The sequence below is a fragment of the Puma concolor genome, chromosome B4 (assembly GCF_028749965.1).
Source record: "Puma concolor isolate L17-30 chromosome B4, mPumCon1.1.hap2, whole genome shotgun sequence".
Taxonomy (NCBI): domain Eukaryota; kingdom Metazoa; phylum Chordata; class Mammalia; order Carnivora; family Felidae; genus Puma; species Puma concolor.
In genome coordinates, this window is record NC_141673.1 from 128879177 (window position 1) to 128903875 (window position 24699).

Sequence of the window (24699 nt, forward strand, 5' to 3'; positions counted from 1 at the left end):
TTTATGTGTTGTAATTCATGTTACTGTTACATGAAGGAAACAATGATGTCTTAGAAGTATTTACAGCAGTGTAAATACAGGGTACAGTTCTTATTATTGATTTTTTAAATTTTTAAATATTTATTTTTGAGAGAGAGACAGAGCATGAGCGGGCAAGGGGGAGAGAGAGGGGGAGACACAGAATCTGAAGCAGGCTCCAGGCTCCGAGCTATCAGCACAGAGCCTGACGCGGGTCTCGAGCCCGTAAACCGTGAGATCATGACGTGAGCCAAAGTCAGCCGCTTAACAGACTGAGCCACTCAGTGCCCCTATTATTGATTTTTTATGAACTATTAAAGAAATCTCAAGACAATTTAAAGTTAAGTTGTCATAGATCAGCTATAAATAAAGACAGCTGTTATTTTTTAAATTAATATTTGGAGTTAATGACTCAAAACTAAAGAATCTTCCGTATGTACAGTCAAGACAAAGAAATGCATGCTGATATATGAACAAGAATGATGCCTTGTGATTAACCCATTTGAGTTACATATAGGCTTTGCTGAATTTTAATTGGTCGGTAAATTTCAGCTTAAAGCAACTTCAGTGTTTGCAGTAGTGTTAAATTCTTGGTTTAGGATTATGATTCTTTAAAGTAGGAATTTATGAATCCCTTGCAAGTACCCTTTCCTCAGAAAAACATGCAAGCTCACACAAAGCTTGCTCGAATTTGCTCGAACAAAATAGCCTAGGGAGTGTTTGCATCAGAGCAGTATTCATTAGTACCTTTGCCAAGGGGTATTGTAAGGTTAAGTTTTCTTTGAGAAAAAAAAAAAAAAAAAAGACATCCCAGAACTGTATGGTTAGTAATTTTTAAAGTGCCATAAGACAAAAATGCATATTACAAGTTCATGTTTCCAGGAAAATAATAAAAAGAGAGATAAGTTTATCTTTAACTGATGAGCTGCTTTCAAAACCTGCCCTATCCCTGGGCACCATGCAAAATATATTTATTTTGCTACATTATCTGTTGAGTCATCCTTATCACCATATTTTCCTCTATGTATCTTTTTTTTTCCTCAAACCCTTCATGATATTTTTAAAAGGTAAGAGAAGCATTTTTTTAAATTTTTTTTTTTCAACGTTTATTTATTTTTGGGACAGAGAGAGACAGAGCATGAACGGGGGAGGGGCAGAGAGAGAGGGAGACACAGAATCGGAAACAGGTTCCAGGCTCTGAGCCATCAGCCCAGAGCCTGACGCGGGGCTGGAACTCACGGACCGCGAGATCGTGACCTGGCTGAAGTCGGACGCTTAACCGACTGCGCCACCCAGGCGCCCCAAGAGAAGCATTTTTAATGGCAGAAAGCGTGTTCTGCCTTTGATGTCACTGATGTATAAACTGGGTAAAATAGGGGCACCTGGGTGGCTTGGTCGGTTAAGTGACTGACTGCACAGGTCATGATCTCACGGTTCGTGAGTTCGAGCCCCGTCTTGGGCTCTGTGGCAACAGCGAGACTTGGGATTCTCTCTCTCCCTCTCTCTGCTCCTTCCCAGCTCATGCTGTGTGTGTGTGTGTGTGTGTGTGTGTGTGTGTGTGTGTGTGTGTGTGTCTCAAAATAAATAAACTTTTTTAAGTGGGCAAAATAATGCCAGACTGGGATGAAACATGGGACCGATGTGGACGGACCTAGAGGAAGTGAAAGAAGGGTCCCTTTGCACCTGCCACGTGATGCAATCTTCATTTTCCACAACAATCTGAGATTTGGGATAGTTTATTCTTACCTGTTAAGTGAAGCTGGAATGATAATCCTTGTTACGTAGTCAAAATCCATTCACGATTTACTTAGTCTTGTCAAACTTAGGAGCAAAGAGAAATAAATGACAAAATGGGGATACATAATTGTCACCCGCTGTGGCGAGCTATTATGTTATTGTGTTATTGGTGCTCTTTTTTTATGTAAAACTAAATATTCGAGTGTTTTATGTTTTTTAAATTTATGTATTTATTTTGTGAGAAAGAGAGAGAGAATCCCAAGCAGGCTCCCGCTGTCAGCACAAAGCCTGAGGCGGGGCTCGATCCCATGAACCATGAGATCATGACCTGAGCAGAAATCAAGAGTTGGACGCTTAACCGACTGAGCCACCCAGGCGCCCCTTGTGTGTATTGTTTAGAACAATTCTGATGGACACGATGTGTGGAAGTTAACTTTCATTCAGTGCCATATTTAAGTGGGAGTCGAGTGGTAGGGTCCTTTCCAGGTTTCTCTGTATCCTCTACTGTAAAATGGGTCCTGCCTACCTCATGGGTTGATGTGATCATTACATTAGATAATCTCTGTGAAAGAGATTGTTTTTTTTCCTTTTAACAAGAAACTCCTAAGTACCCTGCAAAGGTGTCTCGCCTGTTCTACTCAGCCTAGTGATGGGACCCAGCCCTCCCTGTGGCTTGTTGCTAAGTTCCCATGTAGATCATCCTCTGCCTTGCTCCTCCAATGGGCCAAGTGCTTTCCAACCTTGGACCTTTGCACACCAGTTCTTTCTGCCTGGAGCGCTCTCCCCTCCGATTTCACATGGTTGGTTTCATCTTGTCCTTAGATTTCCATTTCAGCGTGAGCCTTAATGACACCTTGCCTGATCCCCTAATCTAAAAATAATAACCTGACAGAGTGCCTGGACGGCTCAGTTGGTTAAGCAACCTACTCTTGATTTCAGCTCAGGCCATGATCTCACAGTTCGTGAGATCAAGCCCTGCATTGGACTCTGAGCTGACAGCATGGAGTCTGCTTGGGATTCTCTCTCTCCCTCTTTCTCTCCCCCTCTCACGCTCCCTCATGCTCTCTCTCTCTCAAAATAAATATTTTTTTTAAATTTTTTTTTCAACGTTTTTTATTTATTTTTGGGACAGAGAGAGACAGAGCATGAACGGGGGAGGGGCAGAGAGAGAGGGAGACACAGAATCGGAAACAGGCTCCAGGCTCCGAGCCATCAGCCCAGAGCCTGACGCGGGGCTCGAACTCACAGACCACGAGATCGTGACCTGGCTGAAGTCGGACGTTTAACCGACTGCGCCACCCAGGCGCCCCTCAAAATAAATATTTTTAAAAAGATATGTAAAAATAACAACCATTCTCCATCACATTAATATTTTTGGTTCTTCTGCATAGAATTTGTCACTTTCCATATTTCCTTGATCGCTTCTTTATTCAAATTGTCTACTACCTGCACTAGAGTATGAATGTTCGGAAAGCAGCATCTGATTTGCTGTCACAACTGCTGCGTCCAACACATAGCAGTCACTCGATAAATATTTGCAGGATGGATAAAAGGCAAACAAATAACTTATGGTTGCTGCAGTATTATGAACTTTTCATGGAAAGCTTAATAAGCCCTTTGGATTTTATGATACGGCTCTTCGATTGCACTTCATTCTACGTCTCAAACATTCTTCCTGACTTAAAAAATATGTTTATGTGTGTCCGTTTGTAGACATTGCCATCGGGGCACCCTTTGCAGGCAAGGACCAAAGAGGCAAAGTGCTCATTTACAATGGGAACAAGGATGGCTTACACACCAAGGCGTCCCAGATTCTGCAAGGATTGTGGGCCTCCCAGACCATCCCTTCTGGATTCGGCTTTACTCTCAGAGGAGATTCAGACATAGACAAGAATGATTACCCAGGTAAGGGTTTCTTTCTTTTCCCATGAGAGCCCACTTCCCAGAAGGAAGCCCGTTCTCGGGACAGCGCATCATGTGAAAGTGGTTCCCCTCCTGAAGGGGAAGGCCAAGCTTACCCACAGATGGCCCCGGGCTTTTGTCCATGATTCCCAAGTGACAAAACAGGGAAGGCAGACAAAACAAACAGTCCCCTTCCCGCCAAGAAACCATGTGAGAAAGGCAAGGTGGCTTTTGAAAACCCGCACTGGACGCAAAACTTGTCAACTTTGCGACAAAAGTTTTTGTTTGAAACCCCTCAGTAAGCTGTTGTCCATTGATGAAGACTTGCCTCAGGGCCAGCTAGAGCAATTTATTTTAACCCTGTAATTCCCTTTTGAGCTCATAGTTCCTGTTAATTAACTCATGAGCCTCGACATTTCTGTCATCAAGCTCATGCTTTTGGAGCATAAGTATTTTCTAGCCGTCTTTTGGGGTTTTTCAAAATAGATTGCGTATTTCAAAGTGAAGCAAAAGGAGCTTGTTGATAAGAAAGATGGTAAACTGTTCTTGGTGACTACACTCCGACTGAGGGCTCGTGGAAATTATACCGCCCAGCGAGATAATTCACGGTTTGTGCGTGCCGGAGGAAGGCACAGTTTGTCTTAACGGATTGTTTTGGGAATCCCAGGGTTTTCAGCAGAGAGCATTAGACTTCTTGGTTTTATGATGCAATTTTCATTTTTATGTTAGTTATTTTAAAATGGTTTCAACAAATACTTAGAAATTACTACTAGTTAACCAACAGCTTCAACTATTTATCAAAACCTGTCTCATTCCACCACGTTCACGCCAATTGGGTGCTTTCCATATGTCGAGGGTTTTTTTTTTTTTTCTGGTTTGGGGCAACATTCCAATACACTGACTGCCTAAACATACATAACTAATTCCATCCTTCCGTTTTCTCTTCCCCTCTGGCATCAGGCAAAAAGGATACTGTATCATCTTCTCATAAATTTGCCAGAAATCTTTCCTGGCACCACCAAAGACGTTCTAATGGGCTCAAAGCAGATTTAGTTTTATATCGTATACGAATACATCCTACCTCAGCAATTTCAAGAGCGTCTAGTTAAGTTTATTTTCTTAGGTTATACTATACTAGTCTAATCAATGAGGTTAGTGGGGTTTTTTGGGGGGGGAGGAGGGTGTCATTCATAATCCATTCTATTTTAAATAATCCAAAAATTAGTCCCTTATGTGATTTCTTCCCAAAATATGTCAGGATGATTCATGAAATTCAACTCATAGGCTGTAATCTTAGATGAAGAGTTATTTTTGGAAAGCTGTTGCTATTCATTATGCTTATCATATTCTTACCTCAGTACCAGGGAACTTGACACACAGGTGGCTGTACCTTCCGCCAGGTAAAGGAAATAAGGGATGTATTGCACGCCTAGGAAGTTCATCAGCTTTCTTTCAAGTCTCCTAAATAAAAGCCAGGAAGGAGAGGATCATGAGACAATTTTTATCTCAATGAATATTTCTTCTGGGGGTGGGTGGAAGGTTGAGGGAGCAGGGAAAGAGGAGGCAGACAGGGAAGAGAGAAGCTAAAGTAGGTAGATGTTGGCAACTAGTTACCTCTTAATTATGTCTTCTTTTATCCCTTCTTAACAATCGGAAAAAGGTCATTTGAAGCCATTCGTTAACCGTACCTATTGAGGCTGATTCAATTAATACTAATTAATGAGGTTAATGCAGTCTGTGTATCTGTCTGTAAAGTAAATGTCCTTCACTAAGGCAGCACCATTCATGCCCCTAATTGGATTCTTATCCCTTGAGATCATCTCGAGGCGTTCGGTGTGCGACTGTACGTCTTCTTAGTAGACTTGGGTTCTGGTCCCGGTTCTGCCTCTCGAATGGAAATGTGAATGTCTTGTGATTCATGATCCTAGAGCATTTTCCTTGATCCCCATCTCTTTACAAAAGAATGACATTCAAAGAATTCTCCTTAGAGTGACGCCAAGTCCCCAGAGACCTGTGCAGAGGCAAAACCCTAATGGGGGGGTAATAACTACATTCTCTTCACCACTACGATGGATTTGAAATCCACAGGCATAATTCAGGAATCAGTTGAGCAGATGTTCATTTAGATTCAAGACTTTCTCCTTTCCTGTCTCTGAGGCCACTCTTTCAAGGAAGGGAGTGGCAAAGGGCGTGCCTGTTGTCCAGGGACTAGGAAAGGGACATCCGGCCCAAGTGCATCACCTGTTTTTACTAGCTTCTGCCTGAAGGATAATTCAGTCTCTCCTGGCCTTTCACGCAGTGCTTAAGTTTCTGTGGTTAATCCCATGGCCTCTGTAGTGGCCACTGCTCGAAAGTTCTATGGGTCATGAGTCCTCATTCTATTCTGGCCTCTTCTGGTCCGTTCTTAGCATGCGCTTCCATACTATGGTTAGGACCCAGACATTTACAGGTTAGGTTTTCAAGTTTCTGAGATTGTTTATCCACCTGGATTATTCCTTTAGCTATTGCTAAGTTATCACCAAGACACCTTATTACTCCAGCCTAATGGAGTTTCAATCTTCTTAGGTTTTGCCTGGGAAATAGCAGTGTTCCCCCACCCTGAAGCTATTGGGTGGCATGCGTTCCAAATCCTATAGCTCATTTTATAAACTGTGTGTCCTGGTCCCCCGTGGTCTATCTTGTGATTTTTTCCAAACCAGTTCTACCTGGAACTTACAAAGAAGTATAGTTTTCTTTCTCTTTGGGGTCCTGCTCTCCCAAATCAAAATTAATCTTCTTTCAGATTATGGTGCCTTCCAGGAGTCTCAAAATCCATTTAACAAGTTGACTTTCTTCTAAGATATATCTGGTGGTCTTCAATAAGCAGTGATTCTCAATCTTAGCTGCACATCAGAATCACTTGGGGGAACTTTATTTTTTTTTTTAATGTTTTTATTTATTTTTGAGACACAGAGAGACAGAACATGAGCAGGGGAGTGGCAGAGAGAGAGGGAGACACAGAATCCGAAGCAGGCTCCAGGCTCTGAGCTGTCAGCACAGAGCCCGATGTGGGGCTTGAACTCACAGAGTATGAAATCATGACCTGAGCCGGAGTCGGACGCTTAACCGACTGAGCCACCCAGGCGCCCCATCACTTGGGGGAACTTTAAAAACTCTGTCTGCTCAGGTCACTCTCCAAGCCTAGAGTCAAACTCTCCAAAGTCAGAACCTCTGGGAGGGGGTAGAGCTCAGACCAGAGTAACATGGGTAAGTCACTTGGGTGATTCCCATGTTCAACCCACCTGAGAACTAATGACATAGAACAAAGTTCCCCCTTTAATGAATATCGAATCAACGGACATCTTGTTAGAATACAGATTCTGATTCAGGTCAAAGAAGTGGGAAAGACTCCTCCTTTCTTCCGGCTTCCCAAGTTATATCACTGCCTCACGGCTTCATACTACATCCTGAGTAGCAAGCTGTTTTGACCTACGGAATCTGAGATGAGGTTCTTACCCAGGACCTTACTGTGAGAAACAATGCTCTCAAGTCTTTGTGCTCAGTTCCCATGCCTACGGTAGTTGGATATGCAGTGTTCTCTTTTGGCAAGGACCCGTTCACTAAACTCTGCCATTCCATTTATTCTTTTCAAGTTGCCAAACTAACCCGAGGGTCTTTTCTCCAGGTCGCCTCTGTGTGGTTACGGCCATTGGGATGCATGGTCCTGATACATGCTCTGGCCTCATCTGGAAAAACTAAGGAAGGTCCATTGAAAATACTCAGGGTTTTTTTGTGGTTGTTTTTTGGGTTTTTTTTTTTTTTTTGCATGCACTGCTCTGCGTCTCCTGGGAGTTACCTGTGCATTTAAAATGATGCCTCATTGGCTTCCATTTAAAATATAGGATCCATTTGTTAGGGATTGGCCCACCTTAACCTGGCTTAAGCCGTAGAGGGAGCCATTTATATTAAGGCTATAGGAATATCTCAAGGAAACCTAAAGACAGCAACTCTCCTAGGCCTCTGGATGGGACTGACTGACTGACTGAGATCCTGGATGGCCAAGACTTCCTTTATGCCTCTCTCTTACTCTTGCCTCTGCTTTTCTTTGCACATCTGCTTCTCTCTCTTCCCCTCTCTCTCTCACTCCCCTTCTCTCCCTCTCCCTGTCTGGACCACATTTCTCTGAGCACATAGTGAAGTGTCAGCTCAGGCTTTGCATGTTGCAATTTTACTCACTCAAAGAGACTGTCTGCAATTCATCTCAGTCCCACATTATAGGGAAGGGCATCGTATAGACTCCACGGCAAAGGGTGACATCTTCCAAAGAAAGCAGGCGTTGACTTGTGGACTGGGCAAGTATGCCAGGGAATACACGCCTTGATGCCCCTGTGAAACAAAACAAAACAAAATGGCCCTAGGAAATACGAAGGGAAGGAGATAATTGAAAACAAAAATCTTTCGTTATAAAAATTAAGTAATAAAAGTGGTTGTTAATTGCTCATCGCTCTTTGATTGTTTGTTCCTTTTGTTTCAAGGTCCAGAAGAAAAATACGTAAAGAAATTCCTTCATTCAGTCAAAACATATGTATTAGTGTTTGCTATGTATTAGACATCGTGCTGGGGGGACAGTGGCAAGGCGTCCACTGTCACTACCTTCCCAGAGCTGACATTCTAGGTGAGAAAGACAGTTAAATAATTACAAAAAAGTGTGAGCATCGAAACACTGAAGGCTTTAAACACTAAACCGGTTTTGGAACATAATAACATCTGAAAAAATTCAAGCATGGCTGCTGAACATTATGCTTATGAATTTTAAGTCTATTATGATAAAAGTATTGTTGGCCTTTGGAACTTCTGTAATGATTTGGTCTTCATTAAATGAATCAGCTGAGGAAGAACTATGAGCTCTGCGGTTCCTCAGATAGGCACCTCCACTCCCCCTGACAAACTTCCAGGAGCCAGGCTAACTCCATGATCAGGGCTACAAATTATGTCCAGGTTGTGTCCAGCCAAGGGGCAGGTGAGGGCAGATTCATATACCAGGGAGTTCCCTCCCTGCAGGATGGGGCAGGGCCACCTTTTTAATTTTTTTTTTTCAACGTTTATTTATTTTTGGGACAGAGAGAAACAGAGCATGAACGGGGGAGGGGCAGAGAGAGAGGGAGACACAGAATCAGAAACAGGCTCCAGGCTCCGAGCCATCAGCCCAGAGCCTGACGCGGGGCTCGAACTCACGGACCGCGAGATCGTGACCTGGCTGAAGTCGGACGCTTAACCGACTGTGCCACCCAGGCGCCCCAGGGCCACCTTTTTAAATGCACACACAGGCATGGTGGGATCTCAGTGGCCCTCCATTCTAAATAGATCAGAAACAAAAATCCCAAAACTCTTCCCTCTTTCTACTTGGTCACCTGCAGAGTTCAGGTAAAGACAAGTGCCCAAGCAAACGGTAGATTTGACATTCTGCATTGAAATCAGTCAAACCCATAGGAGTTGCTGTTAAATGGAACACACTTGAAAACCTGGGCTTACCCAAACTGATGGCTTCTGAAGGGGTAATTTATCCCATTCCTTAGGTGAATGCTTTTTACCTCATTTTAGGCACCAAGTGTTAGCAGCCGTGTCTGCGAGCAGAGCCGTGTTGGCTTCCCCTCGTCTTCACTGCCTGCCATCTACCCACTTCCAGGCACACTGCTATGAAACCTACCTGTGATAATGGCAGGCACACATGTTGCCCGTTCCTTAGATAGCGTGCTCTCTCTCTCTAAAGATAGATACGCTTGGGGCGCCTGGGTGGCGCAGTCGGTTAAGCGTCCGACTTCAGCCAGGTCACGATCTCGCGGTCCGGGAGTTCGAGCCCCGCATCAGGCTCTGGGCTGATGGCTCAGAGCCTGGAGCCTGTTTCCGATTCTGTGTCTCCCTCTCTCTCTGCCCCTCCCCTGTTCATGCTCTGTCTCTCTCTGTCCCAAAAATAAATAAATGTTGAAAAAAAAAAAATTTAAAAAAAATAAAAATAAAAAAAAAATAAAGATAGATACGCTTTACATGTTTGTGATACAAGCCAGCTGCCTTTTGCAGGAAGAAAGAGTAAGGTTGATGGTGATGTTCGATGTGCGTTTCTTTGCGAATTACAGCTGTTTCACCTTCCAGACTGACGAAAAATCAGGTCACATAGGACTCGAAATAATCAAAAGCACAGACGTGCAAAAGGTGGCTTGATTTACTACTATGCTATCCACTGCATAGCAGAGAAATACAGTTCATATCCTCTGGAATACTATTTTTGAATATTTCTTATGCACACGCGTACATACACTCACACTTATATGTGCATATGTGTATATATGCATGCGTATTTTGTGTGTGTGTGTATGTGTACCCCAAGAGAGTTTATAGGGTGAGGTTAGATGATACTCCATATTTTTCTTTTTGGGAAACATCAAACCCGTATAAAAATAACCTATTAAAGTTAGCAACGTGTCTGGGAACAGGAGAAGGGAAATCAGACTGGCCAGGTTAAGATTCCCATCCATCATTGATGGGCTGTGTGGCAATGAACAAATTACTTGAGTTCTCTGAGTTTCTATTTCCTTACCTGAAATTATAAGGCTAATAATATTTCCTTCACTTGGTTGTGTGTGTTTGCACTTTCTAAGTCTGGAAAAGGTGTTTACAAAATGTTGTGAAATGGCTTAGAACAAAAAAGGAAATCCATCTGATTGACATGAATATAACCAAAGCTAATTTACTTCACAGACCTATTGGGCCACATAAAATGCTAAAAAGCTGCATTCTAGGATTCTGGAGATGGGCAAAATGGGTTTCAAACTTGACCCCACTGTTTCCTAGCTGTATAAAAGCATAAGACAATTTCCTAACCTCTCTGAACTTCGATTTTCTTCTCTGTGAAATTGGATATAATAAGTTGGTTTAAAGATAAAATGGCATTATTTATATAATGTGAAATGAGATGATGTGTTTAAGTTAAAATGAGATTACACAGAACATAGTTTAATAAATGGCAGCTCTCCAATCAAGTTTTCTTTCTTTCTTTCTTTCTTTTTTTTTTTTTTTTTTTAATTTTTTTTTTCAACGTTTTTATTTATTTATGGGACAGACAGAGACAGAGCATGAACGGGGGAGGAGCAGAGACAGAGGGAGACACAGAATCGGAAACAGGCTCCAGGCTCCGAGCCATCAGCCCAGAGCCCGACGCGGGGCTCGAACTCACGGACCGCGAGATCGTGACCTGGCTGAAGTCGGACGCTTAACCGACTGCGCCACCCAGGCGCCCCTTTTTTTTTTTTTTTTTTTTAGAGAGAGAGAGAGAGAATGAGCAGAGGGGGGCAGAGGGAGAGAGAGAGAGAGAGAGAGAGAGAGAGAGAGAGAGAGAGAATCTTAACAGGTTCCATGCCCAGTGTGGAGCCTAATGTGGAGTTGATCTCACAATCCTGGGATCATGACCTGAGCCAAAATCAAGAGTCAGTCGCTTAATCTCTGCTTTGTCCTTTTTTTCTCTCTTTGTTCAGGGTCTCACTGATGTCCTCCACTCTTTTTTTTTTTTTTTTAATGTTTATTTATTTTGAGAGAGAAAGAGATTGTGAGAGAGAGTAGAGGAGGGGCAGAGAGAGAGAGAGGAGAGAGAGAGAGAATCCCAAGCAGGCTCCTTAGGGTCAGCACAGAGCCCACCCCTGGGCTCTATCCCACACACCATGAGATCATGACCTGAGCTGAAACCAGGGGTCAGACACTTAACTGATTGGTTGCCCCCCAATTAAGTTTTGAAACAAGACTATATTTTGGAGGCATTATTTTCTTATACACACTATTGCTATTATTTTCTTTTGCTTATTTAATTCCCATAGTCCCCATATATTTTCTTCCCCCACCCAGACAAATAGGAATATGAAAGGAGGAACACTGACATTGAGACTCTGTTGGGTTGGCAATCTCTTGTAAAAGTCCTGTTGCTAGGCCCTCACTAGAATCTTCTGCTAATGTCATGCGGTTACTGCCCTGCTATGATGTAGCCCCACCACTCACCCCATCCTACCTCCCACCCCTACATGGAAGATGGTGCACAAGGGACTTCTCCCATTTCTCACTACTGTGATTTATTGGATGCCAAGAATGGAAAATGTTCTTCCTTCTTAACCTCTTAACCAGTTAAAGGCATTTAATTTCATATAAATTGGGCCTGAACTAGGTGACGACAATGGAAACTAAAAGGAAGGAATTAAAGAAATCATGTAAATGAAAAATAGTCAAGGCTTGATAATGACTGGCCGTGAAAGAAGGTAGAGGATGTGGGGTTAGTAAGGAAGAGATGTTAAAGATGACTCTGGAATTTTTATCCAGTGTACCCAAGAAAAGAATGGCATAATGGACAGACATGGGGAGATTTAGTTATAGAAATAAAGAGATTCTACTATAGAAATAGTATTTGGAATAATTTTCCTAATATCTAGATTAACCATTCAGTATTTTTTTAGGTTTATTACAGTAAATAGTATCATCAGTATACATATATAAATAGGAGTCATTAGTATATTGATTCCTGGCACCAAAATTCGTTTTCCTATTCCAAATATGGATGGATTCAGGTTTCTGTTCTGGTGCTGATTAGAAAATGAGGGTTGGGCAGAGGAGTATCTTGTATACATTAATTGAGTGAAAACATTTCAGAGAAGAAACAGCTGTGATAGTCAGAAATCCCTAAAATTCAATGATCTAGCCTAATCCTGTTAAACATGATTGTATAACAAGACCATCTGCTAAATGCATAGCCCAGACTTTGGAGAGCGGAGGAGGGGAAGTACAGATTCTGTTGAGGTGCAGAAATCTTACAGGCAATGAAAACTAGGGGAAAACATGGGCTGAATGCCAAGACTATCATTGTCTTGTTCAAGCCCATAATGCATGACGATTATACCATGAAGCCATCTCAGACAATTATACCAAATGGGAAAAAAAAATGACCCATTATTTGTTTTAATGAGTGCTGTGTGCATGAGTGTGTGTGTGTGTGCAAGCAAACAACCAAGCAAAAGAGAACCTACACATAAGAAATAAAAGGGTGGTTTTAACCAAAGGGAATAATGCATAGTCATACCTTGAACTCCTTGAAATTGATTTGAAGTTTAGTTGAAGTAAGTTCAAATCTATAGTCAAAGTTTATTTCTACTTCTCAAACCCCACTATTCAGGTTTTCCTGAAAAGGAAAACATTATGTTCCTTACTGAGCAAGATTTTCATAATTTCAGTATAAATAAATTGTAAATTAGAATATTAACATTTCTTATAAAAAAATCTTATGAGTTAGATTAAATGGAATTAATTAAGTCAACTGACAGAGTTCCTGGGCTTGAATTCAGCCATCCGTAAAGTGGAAGTAAAAGTGAATGGAGAGATAAAACATTTGAGTTCCAGAACCAGTTCTCCCAAGATAATGTTATTTTAGTAACTCAGCTTCTCTGGGCCTGACTTTCCTCCCCTGAACGTGATATGGATGAATAGAAAGCTTCTCCAAGCTTTCTGATTCTATAATCAGATTTTATAATCCAAGATCTAGACTTACTGCCTTCCAGATACAGACACTACAAAAAAAAGAGAGAGAGAGAAAGCAAGAACTGTAGGCCAATATCTCTGATGAACATAGATGCAAAACTCCTCAACAACTGAACCCAACAATACATTTAAAAAATCATACACCAAAATCAAGTGGGATTTATTTATGCAAGCGTGGTTCAATAATCCCAAATCAATCAAAGTGATACATCACATCAATAAGAAAAGGGATAAAAACCACGTGATCATTCCAATAAATGCAGAAAAAGTACATTTGATGAAGTACAACATCAATTCATGAAGAAAACCCCAAACCAAGTAATTTTAGACAGAACATACCTCATTATAATAAAGACTGTATGTGGAAAACCTGCAGCTAACATCATACTCAATGGTGAAAAACACAGCTTTCCCCCTAAGCTCAGGAATAAGACAAGGACGGCCAATCTCAGCCCTTTTATTCAACATAGTACTGGAAATCCTAGCCATAGAAATCAGACAAGAAAAAGAAATAAAAGGCATCCAAATTGGTAAGAGAGAAGTGAAACTATTTGCAGATGACCTGAAATTATATATAGAAAACCCTAAAGACTCCACCAAAAAACTACTAGAACTGATGAATGAATTCAGTAGCGTCTCAGGATACAAAATCAATGTGCAGAAACATGTTCATTTCTAAATGCTAATAATGAGGCAGCAGAAGGAGAAATTAAGAAAAATTATTTTTACAATTGCACAAATAATAAAATATCTAGGAATAAAGTTGACCAAGGAGGTGAACCGAGGAGGTGAAAGGCCTGTACTCTGAAAACTAAAACATTGATGAAAGAAATTGAAGACAACACAAACAAATGCTTTTTCTGCATCTACTGAGAGAATCATATGGTTTTTAGCCTTTCTTTTATTAATGTGGCACATCACATTGACTGATCTGCAAATATTAAACCAGTCCCACAGCCCAGGTATAAACCCCACTTGATCATGGTGAATAATTCTTCCGATGTACTGTTGAATTCAATTTGTTAGTGTCTTGTTGAGTATTTTTTCATCTAGTTTCATCAGGGATATCGGCCTGTAATTCTTTTCAGTGAGGTCTTTGGTTTTGGAATCAAGGTAATGCTGACTTCATAGAATCAGTTTTGAAGCTTGACTTCTGTTCCTGTTTTTTGGAACAGTTTGAGAATAGGTATTAACTCTCCTTTAAATGTCTGGTAGAATTGCCCTGGGAAGCCATCTGGCCCAGAACTCTTGTTTGTTGGGAGATTTTTCATTACTGATTCAGTTTCTTTGCTGGTTATGGGTCTATTCAAATTTTCTATTTCTTCCTATTTCAGTTTTGGTAGTTTGTATATTTCTAGGAATTTGTCCATTTCTTCCAGGTTGCCCAATTTGTTGGAATATAATTTTTTCATAGTATTCTCTTATAATTGTTTGTATTTCTGTGGTGTTGGTTGTGATCTCTCCTCTTTCATTCATGATTTTATCTATTTGGGTCCTTTCCCATTCTTTTTGATAAGTCTAGTTAAGGGTTTATCAATTTTGTTAATTTTTTTCAAAGAATCAGCTCTTAGTTTCATTAATCTGTTCTACTGTGTTTTGTCTGTTTTTTCTATATTGTTTATTTCTGCTCTTATCTTTCCTATTTCCCTTATTCTGTTGGCTTTAAGCTTTATTTGCTGTTCCTTTTATAGTTCCTATAGGTGTAAGGTTAGATTGTGTATTTGGTACCTTTCTTGCTTCTTGAGATAGGCCTGAATTGCAATATACTTTCCTCTTAGGACTGCCTTTGTTGCATCCCAAAGGGTTTGGACTGTCATGTTTTCATTTTCATTGGCTTCCATGTATTTTTTTTTATTTCTTCATTCATTTCCTGTTTAACCCATTCATTCTTTTGTAGGATGCTCTTTAACCTCCATGTATTTGAGGGCTTTCCAAATTTTTTCTTGTGGTTGATTTTGAGTTTCATAGAGTTGTGATCTGAAAATATGCATAGTATGATCTTGATCTTTCTGTACCAGTTGAGGGCTGATTTGTGACAAAGTATGTGATCTATACTGGAGAATGTCCCATGTGCACTCGAGAAGAATATGTATTCTGCTGTTTTAGGGTGAAGGTTCTGAATATATCTGTTAAGTCCATCCAGTCCAATGTGTCATTCAAAGCCATTGTTTCCATATTGATTCTCTGCTTAGACAATCTGTCCATTGCTGTCAGTAGGGTATTAAAGTCCCCTGTTATTATTACATTATTACCAGTGAGTGTCTTCATATTTGTAATTGATTTATATATTTGGGTGTTTCAGGTTGGGGGCATAAATATTTACACTTGTTAGATACTCTTGATGGATAGAACCAAAGGTGTAATCATCAAGACAGCATGGGACTAGCACAAAAACAGACACATAAATCAATGGGACAGAATAGAGAACCCGGAAATGGACCACAAATGTATGGCCAACTAATATTCAACAAAGCAGAAAAGAATATCCAATGGAAAAAAACAATCTCTTCAGCAAATGGTGCTGGGAAAACTGGAAAACAACATGCATCAAGATGAAACTGGACTACTTTCTTACACCATACACAAGAATAAATTCAAAATGGATGAAAGACCTAAATGTAAGACAGGAAACCATCAAAATCCTAGAGGAGAAAATAGGCAGCAACCTCTTTGACCTTGGTTGCAGCAACTTTGTACTCGACATGTGTCTGGAAGCAAGGGAAACAAAAGCAAAAATGAACTATTGGGACTTCATTGAGATAGAAAGTTTCTGCACAGCAAAGGAAACAATCAACAAAACTAAAAGTCAACTGACGGAATGGGAGAAGGTATTTGCAAATGACGTATCAGATAAAGGGTTAGTGTCCAAAATCTATAAAGAACTTACCAAACTCAACACCCAAAAAACAATCCAGTAAAGAAATGGGCAGAAGACATGAACAGACACTTTTCCAAAAAAGACATCCAATCATCACTCATTACCAGGGAAATACAAATCAAAACCACACTGAGATACCACCTCACACCTGTCAGAATGGCTATAATTAACAACTGAGGAAACAAAAGATGTTGGCAAGAATGTGGAGAAAGGGAAACACTTTTGCACTGTTGGTGGGAATGCAAACTGGTGTAGCCACTCTGGAAAACAGTATGGAGGTTCCTCAAAAAATTAAAAATGGAATTACTCTATCACCCAGCAATTGTACTACTAGGTATTTATCCAAAGGATACAAAAAGGCTGATTCAAAGGGGCACATGCACCCCAATGTTTATAGCAGCACTATCAACAACACCCAAAAGATGGAAAGAGCCCAAACGTCCATCAACTGATGAATGGATAAAGAAGATATGGTGTATATATACAATGGAATATTACTCAGTGATCAAAAAGAATGAATTCTTGACATTTGCAACAACACAGATGGAACCAGAATGTATTATGCTAAGTGCATTATATTAGAGAAAGACAAGTATATGATTTCACGCATATGTGGAATTTAAGAAATAAAACAGATGAACATAGGGGAAGGGAAAGAAAAATAAAATAAGATAAAAACAGAGAGGGAGACAAAACATAAGAGACTTTTAACAAACTGAAGGTTGCTGGAGGGGTGTTGAGTGGGGGGATGGGCTAAATAGGTGATGGGCATTAAGGAGGTCACTTGTTTTGGTGAGCACTGGTGTTACATGTAAGTGATGAACCACTAAATTCTGCTCCTGAAACCAATACTGCATATGTTAACTAACTTAAATTAAGAAATAATAATAATAATTTTTTAAAAAAAGAAAAAGAAATTGAAGACAACACAAATAAATGGAAAGATATTCCATGCTCATGGTTTGGGAAAACAAATATTGTTAAAATGTCCATACTACCCAAAGCAATCTGCAGATTTGATGCAATCCCTATCAAAGTACCAACAGCATTTTTCACAGAACTAAAACAAATAATCTTAAAATTTGTGTGGAACCACAAAAGACCCCAAATAGTGAAAATCTTGGAAAATCTTGGAAATCTTGGAAAAGAAGAACAAGACAGGAAGTGTCACGATCCCAGATATCAAGTTATACAAAGCTGTAGCAATCAAAACAGTATGGGACTGGCACAAAAATAGACACAAAGATCAATGGAACAAAGTAGAGAGCCCAGAAATAAACCTGTTATTTATATGGTCAGTTAATCTTCAACAAAGGAGGCAAGAATATCCAAAGGGGAAAAGACAGTCTCTTCAACAAATGGTGTTGAGAAAACTGGACAGCTACATGCAAAAGAATGAAATTGGATGACTTTCCTACACCATACACAAAAATAAACTTAAAAGAGATTTAAGGACCAGGGGTGCGTGGGTGGCTCAGTCAGTGAAGCATCTGACTCCATCTTGGCTCAGGTCATGATCTCATGGTTTGTGAATTCGAGCCCTGAGTCAGGCTTTACGCTGGCAGTGCAGAGCCTGCTTGGTATTCTGTCTCTCCCTCTCTCGGACCCCCTCAAATGAATAAATAAACTTAAAAACAACTTCACAAAAGGGATTAAGGACCTAAATGTGAGAACTCAAGCCACAAAAATCCTAGGAGAGCACAGGCAGTCATTTCTCTGACATTGGTCATAGCAACATTTTTCTAGATATGTCTCCCAAGGCAAGGGAAACAAAAGCAAAAGTACACTATTGGGACTACATCAAAAGAGAAGTTTTCTGCACAGCAAAGGAAACAATCAACAAAACTAAGAGACAACCTACTGAATGGGAGAAGATATTTGCAAATGATATATCCAATAAAGGGCTAGTGTCTAAATACATATAAAGAACTATACATAACTCAACATCCAAAAAACACAAATAATCCAATTAAAAATGGGCAGAAGACATGAACAAAGATCTCTCCAAAGAAGACATAGATATGGGCAACAGACACATGACAATATGCTCAGCATCACTGATCATCAGGGAAATGCAAATCAAAACCATAATAAGATATTACCTCACACCCGTCAGAATGGCTAAAATCAAAACACAAGAAACAACAAGTGTGGGTGGGGATGTGGAGAAAGAGGAATCCTCATGCATTATTAGTGGGAATGCAAACTGGTACAGCCACTGTGGAGGCTTCCTCTATAGATTAAAAATGGAATTACCGTATGATCCCATAATTTCACTGCTGTTACCCAGATAATATAAAAACACTAATTCAGGGTGCCTGGGTGGCGCAGTTGGTTAAGCGTCCGACTTCAGCCAGGTCACGATCTCGCGGTCCATGAGTTCGAGCCCCGCGTCAGGCTCTGGGCTGATGGCTCAGAGCCTGGAGCCTGTTTCCGATTCTGTGTCTCCCTCTCTCTCTGCCCCTCCTCCGTTCATGCTCTGTCTCTCTCTGTCCCAAAAATAAATAAACGTTGAAAAAAAAAATTAAAAAAAAAATAAATAAAAACACTAATTCAAAAAAGATAAATGCACCCTTATATTTCTGCAGCATTAATAGCTAAATTGTAGAAGCAGCCCAGTGTCCATCGATAGATGAATGGATAAAGAAGTGGATAAAGAAAGAATATTACTCAGCCATAAAAAAGAATGAAATCTTGTCATTTGCAACAACATGTTTGGATCTAGCGAGTATAATGCTAAGTGAAATAAGTCAGAGAAAGACAAATACCGTATGATTTCACTCATACGTGGAATTTAAGAAACAAAACAACCAAGAAAAAGAAAAAGAGACGGACCAAAAAAAAAAAAAAAAGTCTTAACTATAGAGAACAAACTGATGGTTACCAGACAAGAGGTGGGCAGGGGGGTGATTGAAATATGTGAAGAGGCTTAACGGTACACTCATCCATGATGAGCACCGAGTAATGTATAGATAATGTATATTGTACACCTGAAACTAATGTGACATTGTGTGTTAAATATACTGGAATTAAAATAAAACATAGTTTTTTTTAAGAAAAACGATGTTTAATCTACCCATTTAATTTTTTTAAATCTGTATGATTTCATGGATGTTTATTTTGGGGCTATACACTATTACTACATTTGTTTATATTTGTTGCCTGTTGTGTTCGATATTTGGCCATTGGGAATGCTTTCCAGTTCATTCCTGTATTCATTTTATTTTTTTAATTTTCATTTATTTTTGAGAGAGAGACAGAGGGCAAGTGGGAGAGGGGCACAGAGAGAGGGAGACACAGAAACTGAAGCAGGCTCCAGGCTCTGAGCTGTCAGCACAGAGCCTGACATGGGGCTTGAACCCACGAACTGTGAGATCATGACCTGAACCGAAGTGCAGCGCTTAACTGACTAGCCACCCAGGTGCCCCAAATCATGTGTTCTTTTAATATTTCCCATCCTCTTATAAGCATTTCCTCACTGTATAACATCACAGTATGCTCCGAGCTCATCTTGTATTTTCGGTGCTTCAGCCCTGGAATCAACCTTTCTTCAAAACCTACAGTTTCTTTATTGAAGAACAATATTTAGAAATCAAGACCTGGACACTAGGTTTTATCATGGTAACGAGCATGTCAAGACTTGTAATGCATGGAATTCTGTAGATTACCATGTTGTCATATATTATAGCTCCATTGCAAACCATCAATATTGCTTGAAATCAACAAATCATGTTTTCATTATTCAACCTATGCTTTGTAAGTCAACATTTTTCATTTTAATTGCCAACAACAGGTATTTGGGCAACATTAATATTATTCGGCTAATGTTGAGAACAGCCACCATTTTTCTTCATTTTTAAGGATAAAGGTATTATAATATTTACTAGTTATATGATATTCAAGAAATTGTACTTTTGAAATACAATTCATTAATTTATTCAACAAATACTTATTAAGTGCCATTCGTGTGCCTGGCACTCTTCTAGGTTTTGAGGATATAGCACTGAATTAAACAATGACCCTGTCCTCATGGGCCAGAGTTCAAATTCTAGCTGCTACCATGGCTGACTGTGTAAGCATGACAAGTTAAAGGGATGTTGTGAAAGTTAAGCTAGATACGTATGTATAATATGTATAAAGCGGTTGACACTGTGAACAAAACCTAGTAGGAATTGCTAAATATTAGTTATAAGTGACGTATTGATACTATTTTGACTTAATCCAAGCCTTTAAGAAACAATCCAATCTTGGAGATAAAGCATCCAACAATTAACTATAGTACAAACGGCATATAAGAAGAGTTTTAAGAGGTAAAAAAAAAAAAATTAATATTGAATGAGTTAAAAATAGAAGCTTCTTGTAGCTAAGTAAAGTGTTCAAAGTAAGCTTCCTGGGGGAAGTAATGGTTAAGCAAGGTCTTAAGATATAGGTATGATTTTAAGTGGTTATAAGGAGACAGCTTTCCAAAAGAGGAACACGGCCTGAGCAACACTCAGAGGTAAGAAAAGGTGATTTTGGAAGTGATTTGGTTCAAACTCATGGGAGCATAAATGGAGGGATGAAAGGTAGATTTGGGGCAGGTAATGAAGGGCCTTGAATAGCATAAATAATTGGTACTTTATTAGGAAAATAATGGGGAAAAGAGATTGTATTTTATATTTCAAAATGACACTTCAAATACTTCAGTCTTCAGCAATGATCGGAATGAGCAGTAATGAAAAAGAAACTTAGGGCAAAAGCCATGAAAATATCCCAGGTAAAGCCGTGCACTGAACCAGGAGAGTCCAGCACTAATACCACTGCAGCCTGGAGGTGTGTTGGGGTCAACAGGCTCAGGGTCACCGTCAACCTTTTGCATTCCCACAAGCAGTGAGTGAGAACTCCTCCATTTTCACACCCTCACCAATGATCTGGATTTGGGTCTTGCTAATAGCTGTGTAAAGACAACTTGTTGCTTTAATTTGCATTTCCCTGGTAACTTACAAGGTGGAGCATGTTTTCATAGGCTCACTGTTACCTGAGGTGTCTGTGAAGGACTTCGGCTCATTTTTATTGGGGTCATTGTCTTACTCTGAAGTCTTAAGAGTTCTTTGTGTATTTTGGATAGCATCCTTTATCAGATGTATCTTTTACAGATATTTTCTCCAGTTGGTGGCTTATGTTCTCATTGTCTTGACGTTGTTTTTCACAGAGCAGAAGTTTTTAATTTTAATGAATTGTATCTATCAATTCTTCCTTTCATGGATCGTGTCTTTGGTATCGTATCTAAAAAGTCATCACCATACCCGAGGCCATCCATGGGGTTTCTTCTATGTTATTTTATACAAGTTTTACAGTTCTGTGTTTTACATGTATTTCAGTTTTTTGTTCTGAGTTCATTTTTGTTCAGAGTATCAGGTCTGTATCTAGTTTTGTTTTGTTTTGTTTTGGTTTGGTTTGGTTTTTGCATTTGGATGTTTAGTTTTTCCAGCACCATCTGTTGAAGAGACTGTCTTTGCTCCATTGTATTTTCTTTGCACCTAGGTCAAAGATCCATTGACCACATTTATGTGGATGTATTTCTGGGTTCTCAGTTCTGTTCCATTGATTTGTTTATTCTTTCACCAATACCATACTGTCTTGATTACACTAGCTTTATAGTAAGTCTTCAAGTAAGGTAGTGTCAGTTCTCCAACTTTGCTCTCCTTCCATATTATATTGGCTATTTTGCATCTTTTGCCTCCCTGTATGCACTTTAGTTTGTTGGGAGCCATAAAATAACTTGCTAAGATCTGGATTGGGATTGCACCGAATCTATAGAGCAATAACATCTTAACAATACCATAAAACCTTACATTGTGAGTGATTTGTTGTGCAGGTGTTCTGCAAGATGAGCAAACATTCCTAATAAATTTTAATTGATAAACGAGCGATGTCTTGTAATACGAGTAGTACATGACACTGAATGTCACATGATCATAACTGAGCCAATGGTCCTTGAAATTCGCTTTGATATTTGAGTGCTTTGGATTATGAGCATGTTTCCGAACAAATTATGCTCACAAAGCAAGGTTTTACTGTATTGAGTTTTCCTATCCATGAGCATGGAATATTGCTCCATTTATTTAGTTCTTTGATGTCTTTAATCAGAGTTACTTAGTTCTCCTCATACAGATCTGTACATATTTTGTTAGATTTGTTCCTAAGTATTTCACTGGGGGGCGGAGGGGATGGTAATGTAAATGGTATTGTGTTTTTAATTTCAAATTTTACTTATTCATATGTAACTGGTATATAGGAAAATGATTGACTTCTGTATATTTGCCTTATATCCTGCAACCTTGCTATAATCACTTATTAGTTTCAGGAGTTTATTTGCTGATTCTTCTGGATTTTGTACTTAGATGATCATGCCATCTGTGAACAAAGATAGTGTTATTCTTTTCCCAATCTATATACCTTTTATTTCCTTGTTCTGTCTCATTGCATTAGCTAGGCCTTCTGTTGTGATCTTGAAAAGCAGTGGTGAGAGGGGATATCTTGTCTTATTTCTGATCTTAATGGGAAAACTTCACGTTTCTTACCACAAAGTATAATGTTGGTTGTTCGGTTTTTGTAGACATTCTTCATAAAGTTGAGGAAGTTCTGTATTCCTAGTTTAGTGAGAGTTTGGGTCTTGAATAACTGTAGGATATTGTCAAATTATTTTTCTGCATCTACTGGTATGATCATGTGATTTTTTCTTCTTTAGCTTTTAGATGTGATGGATTACATTAATTGATTTTCAGATGTTGAACTAACCTTGCTTACCTAAATCACCTTTGGTTGTGGTGTATAATTCTTTGTATACATTCTTGGATTCAATTTGTAAATATTTAGAAGACTTTTGTATCTATGCTTATGAGAGGTACTGGCCTGTAGTTTTCTTTCTTTGTATTGCCTTTGTTTTTTTTTAATTTTTTTTAATGTTTATTTATTTTTGAGACAGAGAGAGACAGAGCATGAACGAGGGAGGGTCAGAGAGAGAGGGAGACACAGAATCCAAAGCAGGCTCCAGTATCTGAGCTGTCAGCACAGAGCCCGACACGGGGCTCGAACTCATGGACTGTGAGATCATGACCTGAGCCAAAGTCGGCCGCCCAACCGACTGAGCCACCCAGGTGCCCCGCCTTTGTCTGGTTTTGATATTAGGGTAATGGTGGCCTAGTAGAATGAGTTAGGACATATTCCCTCCACGTGCATCTTCTGGAAAAGAATGTAGATTCTTTGTAATTTTATAATTTCTTCCTTAAATCTTTGGTAGAATTCACAGATGAACTCATATTAATTGTTAGTTCAGTTTATTTCATTGATACAGGCCTATTCCAATGCTCTCTTTCTTCTTGTGTTCGTTTTGGCATATTGTTTCTTTCAAGAAATCGTTCCACTTCACCTACCATTATCAAATAGGCGTTGAATACTTTAACTATAATAGTGGATTAATCTATTTCTCCTTTAATTTCTATTAGTTTTTGCCTCATGTATTTTGATGCTGTGTTGTTAGGCACATACGTGTTAAAGATCATTATGTCTTCTTGGAGAATTGACTCCCTTATCATTATGTAATGCCTCTCTTTATTTCTGATAACTCTCCTTACTCTGCAGCTTGCTCTGTCTGAAATTAATATAGCTACCCCTGCTTTCCTTTGATTAATGTTACCACGGATATATTTCTCCATCCATTTACTTTTATTCTATATGCATCTTTATATTTAAAGTGTGTGTCTTATAGACAACATATAGTTGGGTCTTATTTTTATTTTATTTTATTTTTTTCATTTTTTTTTTACGTTTATTTATTTTTGAGACAGAGAGAGGCAGAGCATGAGCGGGGGAGGGGCAGAGAGAGAGGGAGACACAGAATCGCCAGCAGGCTCCAGGCTCCGAGCCATCAGCCCAGAGCCCAACGCGGGGCCCGAACCCACGGACTGTGAGATCGTGACCTGAGCTGAAGTCGGACGCTCAACCGACTGAGCCACCCAGGCGCCCCGTTTGGGCCTTATTTTTAAATCCACTATGACAGTCTCTATATTTCAATTGGCATATTAGACCATTGAAGTTTGAAGTAATTATTAATATAATTATATTAAGTTCTACTGTATTCGTTCCTACTTTCCATCGTTGCCCTTATTCTTTATTCTTATTTTTGTCTTTCACTCTGTTTATGCCTTTTGTGATTTTAATTGAGCGTTTTATGATTCCATTTTTTTTCTTCTTACTAAGGATATATACTTCCTTTTGACTTTTAAGTGGTTGCCCCAGAGTTTGCGGTATACTTTTACAACTAATCCAAATGCACTTTGAGATAACACTGTAGCACTTTACAGGTAGTATAGGTACTTTATAGTAACAAAATAATCCTAATTCTTCCTTCCCATTCCTTGTATCATGGCTGCCATATATTTATATGACATACACGCATAACGTGTAAATAAAATGTATATACGTGCTAAGTTATATATATGCACACACACACACACACACACACAGTCAAATACAGTGTTGCTATTACCATTTTGCTATTACATGTTAGATCCATTTAGGATAATGAAAGTAAGAGTTTTTATTTTACTTTCACTTATTCCTTCTCCAGCTCTTCA

At 39.5% G+C, this 24699-nt stretch overlaps 1 protein-coding gene across 1 annotated transcript in view; it reads left to right on the forward strand.

The window, feature by feature from the left end:
- The window catches only part of ITGA8 (integrin subunit alpha 8), a 190294-nt gene that overhangs the window by 75263 nt on the left and 90332 nt on the right, over nt 1–24699 (forward strand). Inside the window, exon 13 of the mRNA XM_086714858.1 lies at nt 3469–3660. Coding sequence (XP_086570984.1) covers nt 3469–3660 — 192 coding nt within the window. The remainder of the gene's footprint in view (nt 1–3468; nt 3661–24699) is intronic.